The following is a 17,684-nucleotide window of genomic DNA, read 5'->3' as shown; positions in this document are numbered from 1 at the left end:
ATAAATGCAAATCAAGACCAATAGATTCAAGTAGCTTACCAGGATCTACATCACGGCCGTATAGCTGTTGCATTACTCCGGGCCTTTGGTTACTCCAAAGCTCTGATGCTGGGATTTAAAAGGACTGGGTGCTGGGATCAAAACCAGTACCTTTTGGTTAGGTTGACCACCCCAGTTAACACTATCCTTTTGCATCACATACAGTTATAACTTGGACAATCCAAGTTTATGCACAAGGTTGGATTTCTTGACCTTTCCAGGATAGATGAGGGAGGGGGGGTTACTGAACCATTAATCGATCTGCTTCACCTTTCCAAGTTGAGGCAATGGTCTGTTTTCACACAATCCGCCACTACAAGGAAGACCCACCACCTGTGGGTTTCCTAAAATAATCAGTTTAAAGGTGATGCTTTAAGTAAAGCATCACCTTTATGAAGGCCAGAAGGTGCCACGCCTCTCTGACGCGGGTCGGATATATCTAACTTGACAAAAATGAATAAATGGTGAATACATTTGCAAATTCATCTAGTGCTCAAGTTAATCCGTTTAGAAAGAACAAAAAAAGACTTGCCCAATGTTCGGGCAAATCGTCCAATTCGCAAATCATGAGTATCAAAATTCTTAAATTTCTAATTAGTCACTAAAGTAGCTGAATTTGCCAGTGAAGACATTTAGTGGTGTCAGAACAAAATATAAAAACGAAAAATACTCAGCATCTCTATCTAACAAGGAATCTAATGCTCCTGACACATTTGCATTGGAGCAAACCCTCAACCAAATCTTGAGTGCAAAGCTCACAACCAACGGGTTCACATTTAAAAAAATCCCCTAAACCAGTCAACACTGTAAACCTTCAGTGGCCTGTACAAAGGACCTTTCCAGATGCCAATCAAACACATCATCGCACAGAACGAATCATGCCGCAGTAAACAGCAGCTTCAAATGTATTCAAAATTGAAGAAGGGCTAAAATGGTTCTGTTACGAGTAGTGTGTGCAATTGTATCAAAGCATCGAATTCATGGCTTAAACCTGCCAATTCTGGCATGCCCACATTCTACCAAGTATAAACCAAAAAGCGAAACCTTACACCCCTAGTCATTCATCTACTTTGCCTTGAGTCTCTGAAAGACTTCCAAAGGTTAAGTGGGCTAAACAATGGATGGACCAAGAACAGAAAACACATTTTATATCCCGTTTCAGTCTGCCAGGCTTCAACCCTAGAGATATCGGCTCTTTATGTTGTACAAATCCTTGCCGAGGGCGCTTTCCTCAACATTCGATTTCTGGAGACGTGTGGTACTACAAATGTTATTTTGGGAGTGCAGTTTGGCCCGCATCTGCAGAAGGTGGCACTGATTCTCCAGTGCCAGTGCCATCGGTTCAACATTAACAGACCAACATGCCAGAACAGCGAATTGGCAAGACAGTACATCAAAGTGTGGCTGGAAGAGAAGAGCATAATGACATGGACATGTGCTGGTGTATATCAAAGTGGGGGGATTTTTGACTTGGGTCTTGTGGAAGTGGACATCAAGATTCTGGTGTTTAAGCAGGTGTGCTGTTTTGGTCCTGAATGTCTAGACATCAAAGCAGTGTTGGTACAAGCAGAGCACTGGTACTGCCATTAAAGTAAGATTTGACGAATGGCAGGCATTGTCTTTTTGGAAAAAAATTCTGGAACCAAAGAGTTGTACTTGGAAGTTGCAGCACTCTGCATCAAAGACTACGTTGCATCAACACATATATGCTCCACAGATTTTAAATTTGATCGCTACTTTTACCAGAGCCCACATTTCAGTGTGAACAATGAAGTGTACCCAGGCAAGTCAGTCACTCACTTGTTTATACAAAACGATGCAACGCTACCCTCCAAACAATACAGTCAGCGAGCCACGTTTACTATAACAGCCGACAAAGGCCTGCAATGCAAGAACAGGGATAGCTTTAGCAGTCATATCCTGCTCCCACACAGACACGTGCCATCATGGCAACCTGTCTGTGTGCGAGAAGGAGAGTTTTTCCGGATTGTTCAGTAAAAAGCAGCAAAACACACAAACTGGTCAGTTTTAGAGTCAAGTTGGGTCAACGGTTTAAAAAAAACAAAAAAAGACGAGACGAGAACAAGGTTGAAGCACCTGAAGAAAATTAAACCACTCAAAACATCTCTTAGGACTATATTGCGCAAATTAAACATTAGGTAATTCATAATGCACTCCGTCTACATCTTCCAACAGGGATTTTCACAAGCATATCATTATTCACCTTGTAGTAGAAAGAATAAAAGTGGGCTTAAGGTTTCAGCATATACATGATCATATAAAGATTTATTTCATATCCATTTTCCAATGAATATTTTTCCACAGTATCAAAACCAAATACACTCTAATGACCTTCACCACAGGAATTATCTTCAGGTCAACTAAAATCAATACAGGCATACCTGGTGTGTGTGTGTGTGTGTGTGTGTGTGTGTGTGTGTGTGTGTGTGTGTGTGTGTGTGTGTGTGTGTGTGTGTGTGTGTGTGTGTGTGTGTGTGTGTGTCTCTAACACACCAGGGGCCCCGGTGGCCTACATCCAGTAAGTTAATTACCCCGATCAAACGTTAGGTAAAATGTCAGCCTGAAATAAATCAACCCACTCTGGGCTGTTCCTCCCAGCCCTTATGACAAACCGTCTGTCCTCAATCAAACCGGATTGTGTCCCTGTGGTAACCTTGCAATATATTCTAAACAGACAGCATATGGAGCCCAGCCATGGCTTGAGGTTTAAAGTGTAAGATAGTTTGGGCCACATACCTGGGTCGTTTGTGAGCCCGCACATGATACCAGCTGCTTCAGCTGATCAACAGAATGGCGGGTAGCCGCTGAACGGTAACCTCTCCACGTATGGACGTAAACGCGGATGTTGTGCAGTTCATAATTTGACCAGCAGGTGGCTCTCAAGATACGTAACTGCTCGAAGTGAGGTCAATAGTACTAATACTACTTACTTTTAACGCAGACATATAGGCTACGTAAAAGATGAAATCACACGGATGTATATTAGATTGGATAAACACATTTTATTTATGGATAAAACACAGGTAAAAAAAATCTATCAATTGATATCAAGACAGGCAAATGAAAAGACAGAAAATCCCCACTGTAATAAATCAGTGCAAAAATACTCCTCTGGGGTATTAACATTAGCTATTTAAAATAAAAAAGTGTTTAAACAAAAAACAGGCTGGGGGAGAACAAGAAAAACAAGTCAAAACAAGATTAAAGTGCATGTTTTGAACCCTTCCTTGTGATTTAAGAAAATTGGGTCTGTTTCAGAAACCCCAAACAAGCAGAGGCCACGTAAATAAAAAAATACGCACCTGAAAGGGGATGTAAAAAATAATAATAATAAAAACTCACAGGGTCAGCATTAGTTTTGAACATTCACAATTCATTATTGGACGTACATATCCACACTAGCGTGCGCACACACCCACGCTCACACACAATACCAGCACACATCCAGTGGCATACATGCAGACAAGTCCCATCCTTTACTTTGTTCAAACATCACGGTGGAGGCGGACCTTCGCGCCCCGTGCTACTCAACGTGAGGTAGGCCAACACAGTCTGGGTGGAGGGATGGAGCTCACAGTGGCGCACACACACACACACACACACACACACACACACACACACACACACACACACACACACACACACACACACACACACACACACACACACACACACACACACACACACACACACACACACACACACACACACTTCCAGTAGTGGTCTGTCCCCTGCAGTGAGGTCACATGGTGTTATAGAGCACAGTGGCGGTCTGCTGATGCTGCTTCCTCTCCGCGGAACTCCGGCGCCGGTGCCGTGGCGACCGGCCCCGGCCCTCCCCCTCCTCCTCCCCCTCCTTCTCGCCCGTCTCCTCCTCTCTCCTCGGGGCGGGGGCCGCGGCGGCGCTGTCGCAGCCGTCCCCCTGGAAGGCGCGGTGCGGGGGGCTCTGCGGGGCCGGGGGGAGTGGAACCAGCACCCGCTGCTTCTTCCACGAGTCGTCGGGGCCCGGGTGGAGCTGGGACGCGGCGGCACTGCCGCCGCCGCAGCACCGGGTTTGGTGCGAGTAGGGGGCCTGGTGGGGCGGCCTCAGGTCCCAGTCGCTCAGGTCATTGGCCGACAGCTCCAGGCAGTCCAGCTTGGCCAGGGACGCCGAGCGCTTCATCTGGGACGGGGGCGTCAGGCCCGCCTGCCGGATCCGGGCCTCCAGCGCAACGGCCCGCCGCCACGCCGCCGGCTCCCGGTAGCTCTTCCCCTGCCGGTCCCGGAGCCCCCGCCGCTCTTTGACCCCCGAGCCCTGACCGTTCAACGCCAGCGTCGTCGGCTCCCCCTCGCCCGGCCCCGCGTCGGGCTCCGTGTCCATGTCCTCCCTGGAGCCCCGGAGGTCTCCGGCCCCGACCCGCCCCTCCGGCGGCGCCCCCTCGTGGAGGAAGGCCTGCAGCTCCCTCAGCGTCTGCTGGATCCTCTCCAGCTCCTGGCTGCTGTGAGCCAGCTTCTTGCGGGCATCGCAGGAGGGGCCGCAGCCCGGGCTCCGGCACGCGGGGGGCAGGGCGGCGTCCGTGTCCGACGCCTGGACCGTCACCCCCGCCATGCTCAGTGTAGCGCCAAGCTGGCGCTGTGGCCTCGAGGCCCGCAGCGAGTGGGAAGACTGGAGCGAGGTTTCTGAATTCATGATGGCGGCCGCCCCGTGGCGGTCGGTGTGATCAGAGTCCGGCAAGGCGCCGGGACCTGGGCTGAAGCTAGCGCTGCGTGGGAGGGGACCTGAGTCTGGGGAGTCCAGTCTTTGGTGGTCTCGTCGGGACGCCATGGGAGTGTCTCTGTCTTTGGACGCGGCGTCTGCGTGCGTGACCGCAGGCTGTACCTGAACATCTTCCCGCCCCTTGGGGATGGGGGGCTCTGCTGAATCGGCGCGCGGCGAGGGTGGGAGTTCAGCGGCGGGGGAGTGGAGCGGGGAGCGGGGGAGGGGCTGAGGAGGAGGGGGATGATGGGTGGCCGGGGACAGCTCCAGCCCCAGCTTCAGCCGCTGCTCCAGCTGCTTGGTGGCCCGCCGCACCGAGCCCGCCGGCCAATCGGGTGGCTCCTGCGGCGGCGCGGAGGGGGACTGGGGCTGGGGAGGAGTCGGGGACCAGTTGCTGCTGCCAACACCGGTGACCTCGCCCGTCTCCTGGTCCTCCAGCAGCTGGTCGGGTCGACCCGGCTGGGTGGGGCCTGGCTGGGTGGGGCCTGGCAGGGTGGGGCCTGGCAGGGTGGGGCCCGGCAGGGTGGGGCTCGGCTGGGTGGGGCTGCGGCAGGGCGGGAGGGGCAGAGCGGTGGGGGCCGCGGGGAGCAGCGATATGGACTCGATCTCCGTGACGATGTGGCGCACCGACACCCCGTTGTCTTGGTGAGGAGCCGCGTCGGGGCTGGCCTTGTCGTGGGGCTCGTCAGAGCACGGAGGGATCTGTGAAGAGACACGCAGCATCTCTTTAGTATGTCTGGGTGACCTTGTAAAGGGTGCAGATGGTTTTCTGTGAGTCATATTTGAGGTCATATTTACTTAAAATACAACTTATTATTTTATATCATTACGATATGCTACCATATTAACAATCAAAACAACTGAAATTGGCTTATTTTTTGTCTCAAATGGAGAGTATTCTGGGCCTCCAGCAGGGGTCAGTATAGAACACATGTAAGCAGAGTCAGAGAACAAAGGTGCAGCAGTCCATCTTAATTGGCTCAGCCCATTAGTTCCTGCGTAGTCATTTATTAGACTCTGGACCAAGGGGACAATCCCATTAATCAATGATGCGGTGATGTCACTATATGGTTCAGAACGACACAAACACACCCTACTGATAAGCATTACGGGTGACCTGCTTCAGGATTAAAGTACAGGTAAACCCCCATGGACTTGATTACAGTGTCACTACTGCGGCCGTACTGACATTGTAAAGAATAAGGTTGCTCATATTAAGATATGGTTTTAGCACTGTATACCGGGAGACCGGGTTTCCTGGCCTGTTCTATTCCCTTTAATAAAGCTTGTCGTTATCAGACTTTGTACACACATGCTGTGTGATGGCTATAGAACTGTAGTTTTCCACCAAAATGTGTGTGTATATGAAGGTTTTTTTAAATGCGGAAAACCTGCTTACATGTGCAATTGACTCCTTTCCCATTACCAGTAGGCAAGTACGTCTACGTCTAGGTCCTGTTGTTATGCTGGTGAGTCACTGTCATAAATGTGCCAGACAACAGGGCTAGCAGCGTGGAGGCCAGTGACAATGTACAGTGGTTACTTCTACTTTAGCTCTGTAACATTGTCAACTCATGTCATGTTCCCAACACCACAATCGCAGCAGGAGCCGATGAACACCCGTGATTACTCCGTCATTTGTCTCGGAATGAACGAATCCCGATTGTTACCTTTCCCACTCAAACAATAGACCTGTTCTACTGGGTGTCGTGGGTTTCTTATCCAGTGGGAAAGGGGCTAAAATGGAGAACACCGTGTGGGGGTGGGGATGTACCTGACTCATCTCCTTCCTCTGCTGCTCCTCCTCCTCCTCCTCCTCCTCCTCCCTGCGTTCGCCGGGCTCCTCCAGGGAGGGCTGCGACAGCGACAACGGCGTGCGCGGCTGCTGGGCGCGGTCCGGGGTTGGCGGTGCCCGGGCCCCACGCCCGTCCAGCGCCAGGCCCAGGAACTTCTCCCTGGCACTGAAGAAGTCAATGCTGTCGCCGCTGTAGCTGGACGAGGCGTCGCTGCGGCCTTCGGAGCTGCCGCTGCCGCCGCCGTCCTGCAGCTCCTCGCTGGGGTTGTTGTTGTCGTCATTGGTGGGGGTGGAGTCATTGTTGTCGTCACGGCTGGGGTTGGCGATATTGTTGTCGCTGGTGGTGATGGCGGTACTGTTGCCTTCATCGGTGTGGATGGGGGTCACGGTATTGTTGTTGTTGATGGTGGTGGTGGTGATGGCGGTGGGGCCCGGGGAGGGAGCGGAGAGGAGGGGTGCGGCCGCGAGGGGGCTGAGGGGGCTGATGGCGCCACTGGCCAGACCCTCAGACAGGGAGCCCTCCAGGGTGTCGCTGGAGCCGGCGGTCAGCGGGGAGGCGTCCTGCTCAGAGTCGCTGCCGTCGGGGGAAGGCGCGGCCAGGAGGTGGAGCGAGGGTGGCGGGTGGGGCGCGGCGGCGGCGGGCAGGCTGCTGGGGGCCAGGGTGGCCGCGCGGGGCCTGGGGGCCGGCAGGGGGGAGCTGTCCGAGGGTTTGGCCTGCACGTCCAGGGGATCCGCACTCAGCGTCTGCAGCACGGCCACACCCAGGAAGTGATGCAGCGAGGGCGAGGAGACGTTGTTGTTGTTGTGCGGGTCCGAGCGGCCCAGCGAGTGGGAGGTGGGCTTGCACAGGGACTCGGGGCGTTCCGATAGGTCGCCGTCCGAGTGGGAGCGCCACAGCTTGTTGTGTCTCTGTTTACTGGGGGAGGGAGAGGACATAAACAGACCATTAGTGGGGTGTAGGGACACAAACAGGACCGTAGTTGTGTGGCATGTTTATCTCTGTTCTCCGCCCGAGAGCTCTGTCATGCATATTCCCCACGTGTATTGCGAATAATAAACCAAACATAGAAAAACGATAAAATTAAAAAGATTAAAAGGAAAGACGTCAAGGTCTTCAATTAGAGAAGCGAAGACTGGAAGCATCCTCTTGCTTTTAGGCTAGCCCCACAATGGAGTCTTCAGATTCATATCTCAGGTCTGATGGCAGACTAGCTAGAATTTGGGTGAACGGGTCGTTTCATCTTCTTTCGCTTCATATTTGTTTCGACCAAACATGTTGCCGGAGGCGGGGATCCGGAAGCGCGTGATTGGCTTTTAACAGCAAAATTGGCCAGCAGTAGCAAACTGTAAAACGATGTTCTGTAAAGGTTTCAAATCAACAACATGTAATTGGCCAGTGTCCAAATGAGTTTGTGAGATAGAATATCTCTCCAATGGCACACAGACCCGGCCCGGTCTGTGTGCCGTCTCCCCCCTCAGATGTTCTACCATCACATAGCATTTCAGGGTTCTGAGATGAGCTTTGGCCCCACCTACACACAGCACACTGTTAGGTTCCTCCCCTATAGGAGGCGCGTACCTGGCCAGCAGGATGCCCTGGTACTCCTCCAGCTGCTTCATGAAGGAGGGGTTGGGCTTGGTGACGGCACGGCACTGCTTGACGTGGTCGAAGGCCTGCTCTAGGTCCCAGCCGTACTCCTTCATGGCGTAGGCGATCACCGTGGACGCCGAGCGGCTCACGCCCATCTTGCAGTGCACCAGACACTTGGCGCCGGCCTTCCTGTAAAAGGGGAGGGGCGACGGGGACCACAACCGCTTAATAACATTCTCCACAAAGAGTTAGCTATTAACTATTGCAAATAGCGTACCATGTTTGATTCAAGACATTTTCCCCAACAAGAGATGATGCAACATCTGAAGTGAATGGGCAGGATCTAGAAGTCCGAGCCAAATTGCCATGCGTCTCAGGGCTTTCTACAAGAACGCTGATGCATGCCACATTAAAGCTAGGGGAGGGCAACCTCGACAGCAATTGATAAATCAAATGCTCTGACAAAAGAAATGCGTGTCTGCGGCTGTAGCACGTCTGCAATAAGCCCATCAAATCATACCATCTGGCACGAATTAAATGATTGGATTGTCTACCTACCTACCCGGCTTTCTGCACACACTCTACCCCTGGCCTCATTAAGCATGACCGAACAAGGCTAGGCAGACTAGGCACAAGGCTAGGCAGACATATGGCTAAAGCGAGCAAGCTGGTCATGCGTTTACGGGGAGTGGCTTAGGAAGGAGGCCTGAAGGGTAGAGTGTATACTTTGGAAAACTGGGCTTTCCAAAATTCCTCCCCTAGCTTTAACCATAACATGGATGCACACTTGACGTAGGGATAACCGTTTCATTGCGCTACGGCGCCCGTTGTTGCGTGTGGGCATGTTCATACTTGGCTTTGGAGATGAACTTGTAGGTCTCGTTCCAGTACTCCAGCAGGTTGGTGGCCTCCTCGTCGAACACCCTGATGTTGTGGTACTCAAACACCGCCGGGAAGAAGTTGTCGATCTCCCGGGTCACGTTCAGGATGTAGCGCACCCTGGGAATTCCAAAATGATCACCTGCTTGCCTGACGGCTAATAAAACCGTCACGATGAATATGCAATCAAGTTTCAGAACTCTTTTGAGGTGCACATGAAAAAAACATTAACAGCCTTTTTCGATGTGACGCAAATAAACAGTGAATGGGGTTTTATTTCTGCCGTTGGCTGTGAGGGAGAACATCTGTCCGGGGGGGAACAGCGCGTTCGGTCGTTCCAAGCGCGAGCACTGGTGTGAAAGATAAGTCAAGGGGAGGACATGTGAGTCAGTGTTGTGTGTTGTGGTCCTCAGAGAATGTCTGGGCCTGCTCACCCGCTGTTCTGCAGCTCCTCCAGATTGGACGCATTCCACTCAGACCCCTGGAGAGACACACAGGAACACGCAACGGTCAAGACTTAATGAAACCAGCCACAGAGGGGTTTCTAGGCCACGCTGAAACAACAAGGCCGCGTCGCCTATGGTCCGATACATATTAAAAGCACACACGCTATATGGAAAACTGACTGCGTTCACATAGTGCTTTTCTAACCAGTGGCTTTACAATGACTGCCTGACATTCACCCGTTCACCCATCAACGGCTGTGTCAACCGTGCAAGGCAACGGCAGGCTCGTCGGGAGCAGTTAGGGTTAGGAGTCTTAACGGGACTGCATGGGCCACATGAAAAGCCATCATCGTCGAACACCTGCAGCCAGCGGGTCGGGACGGGTGGTGGGCTCTTACCAGGTAGACGTGGTCGAAGATCTTGGTGGGACTGTCCATCTGGCCCAGGATGACGATCATCTCGTTGTCAATGAACTCTTTGAACTCCCTCAGGTTGCACACCATCTGCATCTCCAGCTCCGTGCGGATCTGCCCGGGGGTGGGGGGACACATGTTGTGTTTAACGCCCGTCACATGAGGCTTTTTACTACCATCCCCGGTGGCACGGGCAAAATGAAATGGATTCTGGAGGTCAACTCAATAGACTTAATAACTTAATAACTTTTCCTGGTTTCTACTGCGTCACGGTCAGATGTGGCGCCATCACCAGGTAAAAGCATTTTATATATGGACGGAATCCAAAATCCTTTCAGTAACTCACAAAAACACTGAGGTTTTTAAATTATTCAGTGACCGAAATGGGGTTGTTTTTAGATTGTAGGAACACTAAAGCAAAAACAGAAAAAACCCAAGACAAAACAAAGTTGTTGCTCCATTATTATTGTCCACAACAAAGAGGCGTTGTTACTTTCCCTCAGATGTTCTGTCCAAGAAACAAGAAACCACTTTTACAGTCTGAGATGAGATTACATTACTTGGTTCAACTCACAGTCCAGTGTGAACAAAAACCAACCAAATAAAAATTTAACAAAGTCTCCACTTCACCCTTCACCCACTTGAATCGGATTGAATCTACCAAACTATAGGTTTGAAGGTGCCCTTATAAGACGGTTAAAATAATAATACTAAGCCTGGTTTCTTTCAGGCCTGTTATATGTACAGTTCTGGTTAGGGCGACCCTTTGGTTGAACAACAATCTTATGAATCCCAAACCTTCATCTCATGTGCCTGTTTCGTGTGCCTGTGACACTACAATGTATACAGTGTATATATGCTCTGTCCTACCTCCTTGGAGGTGACGTTCTCCAGGTCTTTCTGCATCATGATCTCTCGAAGACGTGTCTTGATCAGCCTCTCTGTGCGCTCCCTCTCTGTGGGTCTGTGGGCACAAGAGACCCCTGAATAAACACCTTCAATGTACTGTACTCTGTGGCCCCCACACACACACAATTTTTTACTGTCCCCTGGCGTGTTTTTCTGTTTTTCTTCCTTTAGATCTCAATGGAGAGACTTGTTCGGAGAAAAGAATTGCCGTTTTTGTCAGGCGCGGCCAGAGGTTGGAGTGGGAAGAGCGGAGAATGCGGAGAGCGGTGACCGTTGGTGTTCCACAACAGAGTGGCCTTGTGGAGCACGGCTCCCGTGCCTTCCCGGTATCCACGCCCGCCACTCTGAGGCCCGGGGTATTTTGGTTACGACCGCAATGTGGATGATAACAAGCGGCCTAATTAAGTCTCCGGAGAGACACACACTGCCTCTCTCTCCCTCTCCTTATCTCTCTCTCCCCTGAATGCCTCCTATGGTGTGCGTTTCTGTACGCATGGAGATGGTGGAAGGAGGCCCCTTGTTTACCTCCAAACACACAGCTTTGTTAACCCTCATTTGAGGAAAATGCCGGAGGTTGCATGTGCGTGCGTGCGTGTGAATTAGACAGTATAGACCGTCCCTCCCAAGTTACGAAGAAAGAACAGTGACCTTGACCTCACAACGCTCCACAACACGTCCTCCTCAACACACAGATGATTGACAGGATGAGAAAATACATAAACATGGAGAACACATCAGTCCCGTGTGATACTGATACGTAAAATAGACTTGATGATGGAGAAGGAGGAAGATTGTTACAGGAATATAACCCGCCAAGCAGCTTCTAGATCGTCCCGTATGAACCTTACCCCGACCAGGAGGATCAACACAGCCTTTGTTATGGAAAATGTGTTTGCATGGAGGCAGAATGAGCCTGTCTGCCAGTAACATGGATCATAAATAAATGACTGAATGATGAGTCACTGTGTAGTGTACACATTAAACAAACGGGCAGATAGAAACAGATGAGGGCACACACACACACACACACACACACACACACACACACACACACACACACACACACACACACACACACTCCATCCTCTTCCTGTTTGTTTATGACAAACAATACACTACAGCGTCACTAGATGTCACAATGAATGTCAACGGGATGGTAAACTGGACGCAGTGCTGTGCCCCTCACACACACACACCCCATCTCTCCCACTAATGTTCTGCTGCGGGCCAGCAGGGCCTTCTCTTCTGTCTCTCTTCCTGCCTTCACCTCCCTAACCAACCACCTGCCTCTGTCCATCCTTAAGTTTCTCTACATTTTCCTCTTAAGCAGACCCCCCCCGCGCTCCCTCCCTGCCTTTTTTCCCCCACCGGAGGGTAAAGTCTGGGCTATTTTGGATGCTCCATGCTCTGACAGGACTGTGATATAGAATGCACACACAGTGATATACTATGCCCATGCACACAAACCACAAACACACTATATCACAGGACTGTGCTATACTATTCATAACACACACACACAGGTAGCTGGAGGTCATGGCGATACTTTAAACCGACGTTGAGACACGTGACTAGGAGGTACGATAGGGAATTTCTCTGTTGAAAGCTAAGACGTAAATCTGCCAAATATTATTACCCCAGCCCCTTTCATACAGGTTGGCACGATGGGGTGTGAGCGCACTTGGCTGTGTTTCACTGGGAGGGGAAGCAACAGGACAGGGGAAGCGTTGAAGGGCTGTGACTGCGGTCAGGATGGTTGTGGTTTGCGCTGGTGGCACAGAAAAGCCACAGAGCGCTTCTGGAAACTGAGTGCAGCAGCCGCTGCTTCGTGAGAAAGACGTTGAGCAACGCCGGGCGGGCTTCCGCGTCTGCTTGATGCAAGGGTGCTCTTTTGTAAGCGCTGGTGTGGTGCAAAACCTTTGCCAGACTCAGCGTCAGGAGATGTGCACATATCTTAATGTAATGCAATCTTCCAGGCACACACACAGACAGACAGACAGACAGACAGACACACAGACACAGATGTGCTCTTACACGTCGGTGTAGAGGACGGGGGAGTCGGGGCGGTGGGACAGGACGTCCTGCATGGCGTTCCACTCGTTGATGCAGAACTGGTCGGAGGAGAGGCGACTCTGGTAGTAGCTGACCCACGTCAGGAACAGGCTGCCCGGGTAGTAGTTGTGGCAGCGGGCCACGTCGCAGGCCTTGTGGAGCGACTGCAGCGCAGACCTGACACCCAGAGAGACAAACGGACAGGAAAAGAGAGAGGGATGGAGAAGAGACGTCAGGACAGAGAGAGAGAGAGGGAGAGAGATGGAGGAGAGACACAGGGAGGGAGAGAAGTCACACCATGGGTTAAATCTCTTTTGCTCTTTTGCTAGCACCGCTATACTTTGCGCCTTCACACATTTCTCACTGACTGGACAAATAAGAGACTGCTGCAATTATGTGCGGAGTGTGTGTCTCGTCATAACTCAGCCACTCAAATAGGGTAGCTAACAGTGTCAAGAAACCCAGGCAGGGAAAAAGACAGAGCGTGTCGGGATAAAAACCAGAGGGAACGGGGGAGAAATGCACTTGAAGTTCAAATGAGAAGCGAGGGGGGGATGGAGGGGTCGATACAAGAGAGGCCGATGGCGGTCTCCCCGAAAGAAAAGATAGCGGGAAGGGTTCAGAGGTCATCCGCAGGAAGAGTGAGGTGAGGGGTCAGGTCACCAGGAGGACAGGGAAAACGTGATCAAAGGGACATGAGAGAGAGCCAAAGCAGAGGACTAAGTGGAGCAGGAGAGGAGGAGGCAGGATTGTGGAAGGGACACAATGTTCACATCACGGCAGACCAGATCAACAGGAAGCGACACATACCGAATTCTCTATTTAAGTTTTGGTTTTGCATGACAGATAGTTTGCTGCCTGCAAGATGTGCATGAGAGGGCTGCTCACCACATGGCCTGGACGGAGACCGGCTTGAAGACGTGAATCCTGTTGACTGTCGACACACTGAAGCCACTGCAGAGCGGGAGTGGGTGGGTGGGGGGAGAGAGAGAGGGAGAAATCAATCTCAACAAACAAATCAATGACATTGTAGAACGTTATTCTTTGCAGGGTCAACATGAGGGAACAGATATCATAGCGTGCTTGGGACGGTGGAACGTTATGTTGGTCTTACCCGTCTCCATCCAGGTGGATCAGGGTGTCGCTCCACAGGGGCAGGACCAGGCCTAGTGTGCAGCAACTGGAGGGGGCAAAGTCAACAGACGGTATAGTATTAGACTCACTAGCAAAAGGGCTCACATTCAAATCCCATGGGTGTGCGACCAAGAACAAAAACGGGTCAAGTATTGTTTTGCCTAAATCTTCCAGGTAACTTCCAGTAAACGCCGACTTGCAGTTATTGTTTAGCGTTGCCATGGCACTGACCTATCGGAGGAGGTGAAGTCCATGCCCAGCACGATGCTCTCCTCCGTGTCCTGCCGTCCGTTGGTGGAGACCACCACCATGTAGCGGGTAAACTGGGCATAGGCACTCTCCAGACGCACCGCCTGGAAAGAGGGGGGGTGGGGGGGGGGGAGCAGGGTGGCAGACAAAGACACATACGAATTAGCAATGGCTCTTGTTTCTGTTTTTGTAAAAACAGCCCTCATTGTGTGAGCAGTGCACTGACCAGGCGGATGGTGTCCTCGGGACGGAGCAGGGTGAACATGGTCTGGAGGTGCTGGCGAAGGTCACCTGGAACACAAAACAACCAGTGACTCCCGGCGTTGTGACTTCACACCACACACAGCACCCTGTGGCACTCCTGGCCCCTGTGCCACCCGGTTCTAGGCTTTGCTATTCTTCCATTGGTGTGCGACCTCGTTGTCCGCTCTTTTTATTGATTTAGGCAGTTCCAGGATTGCGATGGTTGAAATGACAAAGTAGTCATTTCAACCATTCTTAGGAATATTGGGAAGAGTGGTTAAGCAACAGGGATCTATCTGTGACCCGTCATGCGATCTCCCAGGCACCTGCGTCATTGTGCAGGCCTTATTTATTGTATGTTAACTACAGGCAATAAGGCAACAATGGCGCAGTGTGAAAGTTGTTTACACGTTGAGCCAAAACCCTTTACAAAATAGTCACTGAAGACACTTGTTTCATGCCAGGTGAAACCAGCCCCATAAATGTGGACACACGACACCGGGTCAGCCCAGCAGAGCGCCCCACCTCTGCCCGGTGGCACAGTTTCACAGAGAGGCTGCGAGTGGGAATGTCTCAGAAGAATTCAAGTCATTGGGTAAAGTTGCCTCTGTGTGTGTGTGTGTGTGTGTGTGTGTGTGTGTGTGTGTGTGTGTGTGTGTGTGTGTGTGTGTGTGTGTGTGTGTGTGTGTGTGTGTGTGTCTGATTTGTGTGTGTGTGCCTGTGAGTGTTCCTGCGTCCCTTTACCTGCGTGTTTGTTTCGCCGCTGGCTGCCATGGGACGAGGAGCTCTGGGTGGGGCTGCTGCCCCTGGGGAGGAAGAGCGCGGCTCCCTTCACCGTCAGGAAGCTCTCGCTGATACTAGGGACGAGACAGGGAGAGGAGAGAAGTCAATTAGAATCGAAAAAAACCTCAAGACACTTTTTTTTAAGCAAACTCAAACCTCGACCCCCTCCCTGCCAAGTGACATAATCAAATTAAATCAAAATACTTTTATATGTCGTTATATAATTCATGTCGTCCCTCGCACGCACTGCTGGACCACGGGGTCTCAAGACGGGCGGATGACGGGGACAGCGAGCAGGAGGCTCACAATGCTCCATTCAGCTCCCAGGGCGGCCCAGATCGCAGGGCAAAAACAGGCTGAGAGCCCCAACGTGAACTCTGCAGAACACGGGACACTATGTTCCCTTCCTGATTCTGCGCACAGCTGCATCACCATCTGCCAACAGGGATGGATGAGCGAAGTGGCGCTGGAGTGGAGCTCTGGGGGTTTATGGGACTATAAAAGAAGAAGGGACTTTCTTTTAGATAAACTAGTAGAGAGAGAAACTTTGTAGGAAATGGTGTAAAACATAATACACGTTATGGTGTGCGTGTCCACTGGTCTCCCCCTGAAACACAAAGGGCTAATTACGCCAACTATGTTAACTGTGACAGAGGTCAGCACATTGAGTTAGAGAACACCACATAAAAATATCTTGGATTTCCATGAACAAACAATGGATTTGTTCAGGTGCCTCTGAAGTCCTGTACTGCTGCCATAAAATGAAACATAAAACAAGGTGTGCCTTACTTCTGAGTCAAATGACAACCATGGGTTGTTCACTAAACCCTTATGGTGCAACTCCTCTTTCAAACTTTGACCTTGGCATTGGTTCACAAATGTCTTTGCGCAGCGAGTGCAATGCACAAAACCCAGACCAATGACAGAGAGAGTAGAGATTTGTTAGCCGTATAACATAACTAGTAGTACAAGTTCTGTTTGGCAAGTGAAGGTTTTATAATTGCCAAGAAAGAATACATCAACCTTCCCACACACTTTTATATATAAATATACCCATTGCGCAGTACAACTTAAAATTACAACCTGCAGGCTTCTGCATCCAAAGCAACAAGCAATGGGAAACTAAATGATGTTTCCTTCAATGGTTCTGCACTTTATTTTATTTTTTTAATGAACCCACTTTTTTTTTTTTTTTTTTTTTTTACAATACGACTTAGTAGTTGCTTCCACACATTTGTTTATGCAGTGCCTTTATTTCCTGCCAGTAAAAGCAGATCTCGAGTGCAGCAATATGATAAGCTGAACTGAGAAGAATCCTCATACAATAGCTGTTGGTTTCGTAGCCTCCAGGTCCAAAGTAGACGGCGAGAGAAGAGAAACACAGAGCCAGCCTTGCCTAGCCAACACCACCTGCTGCAACCAAAGAGAGACACTTCGCACCAGAACTAGCTGGGAGTTTCCATCCTCCTAATGGATGAACTGAAATGAGCGCAAAACTTCCATAGCTTAACATTGGTGATACTAGCCAATCAAAGACACAGATACTACCATAAAATGGTGTGAAACCTGACTGTGAAGTTTAACATTGACATAATGTTTAGACAGAAAATAATCCCTTGGAGGATTTTGAATGATACCGGACTATCCTGTAAGACATCTGCCTACTAGTGCAATTAAAGCTGACTTCCTTTTTAGGCCTATACTCATGTTGAAACAAAGAACACATTGATTCAATGAGTCATTCTTTCAGTTCAACCAAACATATACCACTCACACTTGCGTAACGAAAAGATAAGAAAGAACAGTATGAAGTCATTGAGTTTTGAGAGTGACGAAGAAACAGCTTGTTCCCACCCGTCCATGTTCCCTCTGACCTCAGTTTCCCGTCCCCCCCACAACCTCTTCCTCTAGCTCATATTTGTCATCAATCACTTCCACATTTTTGATTAAATCACAGCAACATGGCACCCCTGGAGTTGCCAAGTTGAGTTTATATTGAGTAAATAATAGAGCACGTATCAAGTGTATAATGGAATAAATAAATATTGAGTATATAAAGAGTATATATTGAGTAGATATTAGTGATGTTTGATTCAAGAACGAATAGTTAAAAAATAACAAATATTTTGTGCGATCCGTACGTATAAAAGACAGATCGGTATGTATGAACGCTACCTGCGAGTGGATTGTTAATTTCGTTCACTTGTTCTTGGATTTGCACGTGTGTTATCTCTATGATCCGGTACCTACAATCCGTATCTGCAAGCTGATCGTACATTATGTTTTGTGCATATTCATCACTTTATGAGGACCCTTTTTCTATGTGGTGTTTAAATGTGTGTACTTAAGTAGATCATCAGACACATTGTTTCTTCATGGGCCAAAATAAACCAAA

At 50.1% G+C, this 17,684-nt stretch overlaps 1 protein-coding gene across 2 annotated transcripts in view; it reads right to left on the bottom strand.

Moving 5' to 3' along the window:
- Positions 1–3,048: 3,048 nt before the first annotated feature.
- The window catches only part of ssh2a (slingshot protein phosphatase 2a), a 31,297-nt gene continuing 16,661 nt past the window's right edge, over positions 3,049–17,684 (bottom strand). For both annotated transcript variants that reach the window (XM_084467168.1, XM_084467167.1), the window contains 13 exons: positions 15,251–15,363; positions 14,490–14,554; positions 14,246–14,367; positions 13,995–14,060; positions 13,769–13,834; positions 12,863–13,057; positions 10,790–10,883; positions 9,905–10,033; positions 9,495–9,541; positions 9,034–9,180; positions 8,170–8,370; positions 6,570–7,506; positions 3,049–5,497 (listed from right to left, as the gene is read on the bottom strand). In XM_084467168.1, coding sequence (XP_084323294.1) covers positions 3,803–5,497; positions 6,570–7,506; positions 8,170–8,370; positions 9,034–9,180; positions 9,495–9,541; positions 9,905–10,033; positions 10,790–10,883; positions 12,863–13,057; positions 13,769–13,834; positions 13,995–14,060; positions 14,246–14,367; positions 14,490–14,554; positions 15,251–15,363 — 3,877 coding nt within the window. In that variant the 3' untranslated portion in view covers positions 3,049–3,802. The remainder of the gene's footprint in view (positions 5,498–6,569; positions 7,507–8,169; positions 8,371–9,033; positions 9,181–9,494; positions 9,542–9,904; positions 10,034–10,789; positions 10,884–12,862; positions 13,058–13,768; positions 13,835–13,994; positions 14,061–14,245; positions 14,368–14,489; positions 14,555–15,250; positions 15,364–17,684) is intronic.

The sequence above is a fragment of the Micromesistius poutassou genome, assembly GCF_964030765.1.
Source record: "Micromesistius poutassou genome assembly, chromosome: 4".
In the NCBI taxonomy this organism is placed as follows: Eukaryota; Metazoa; Chordata; class Actinopteri; order Gadiformes; family Gadidae; genus Micromesistius; species Micromesistius poutassou.
Note: the sequence above shows the minus strand (reverse complement) of the source record. Positions and strands in the feature narration are given on the sequence as shown.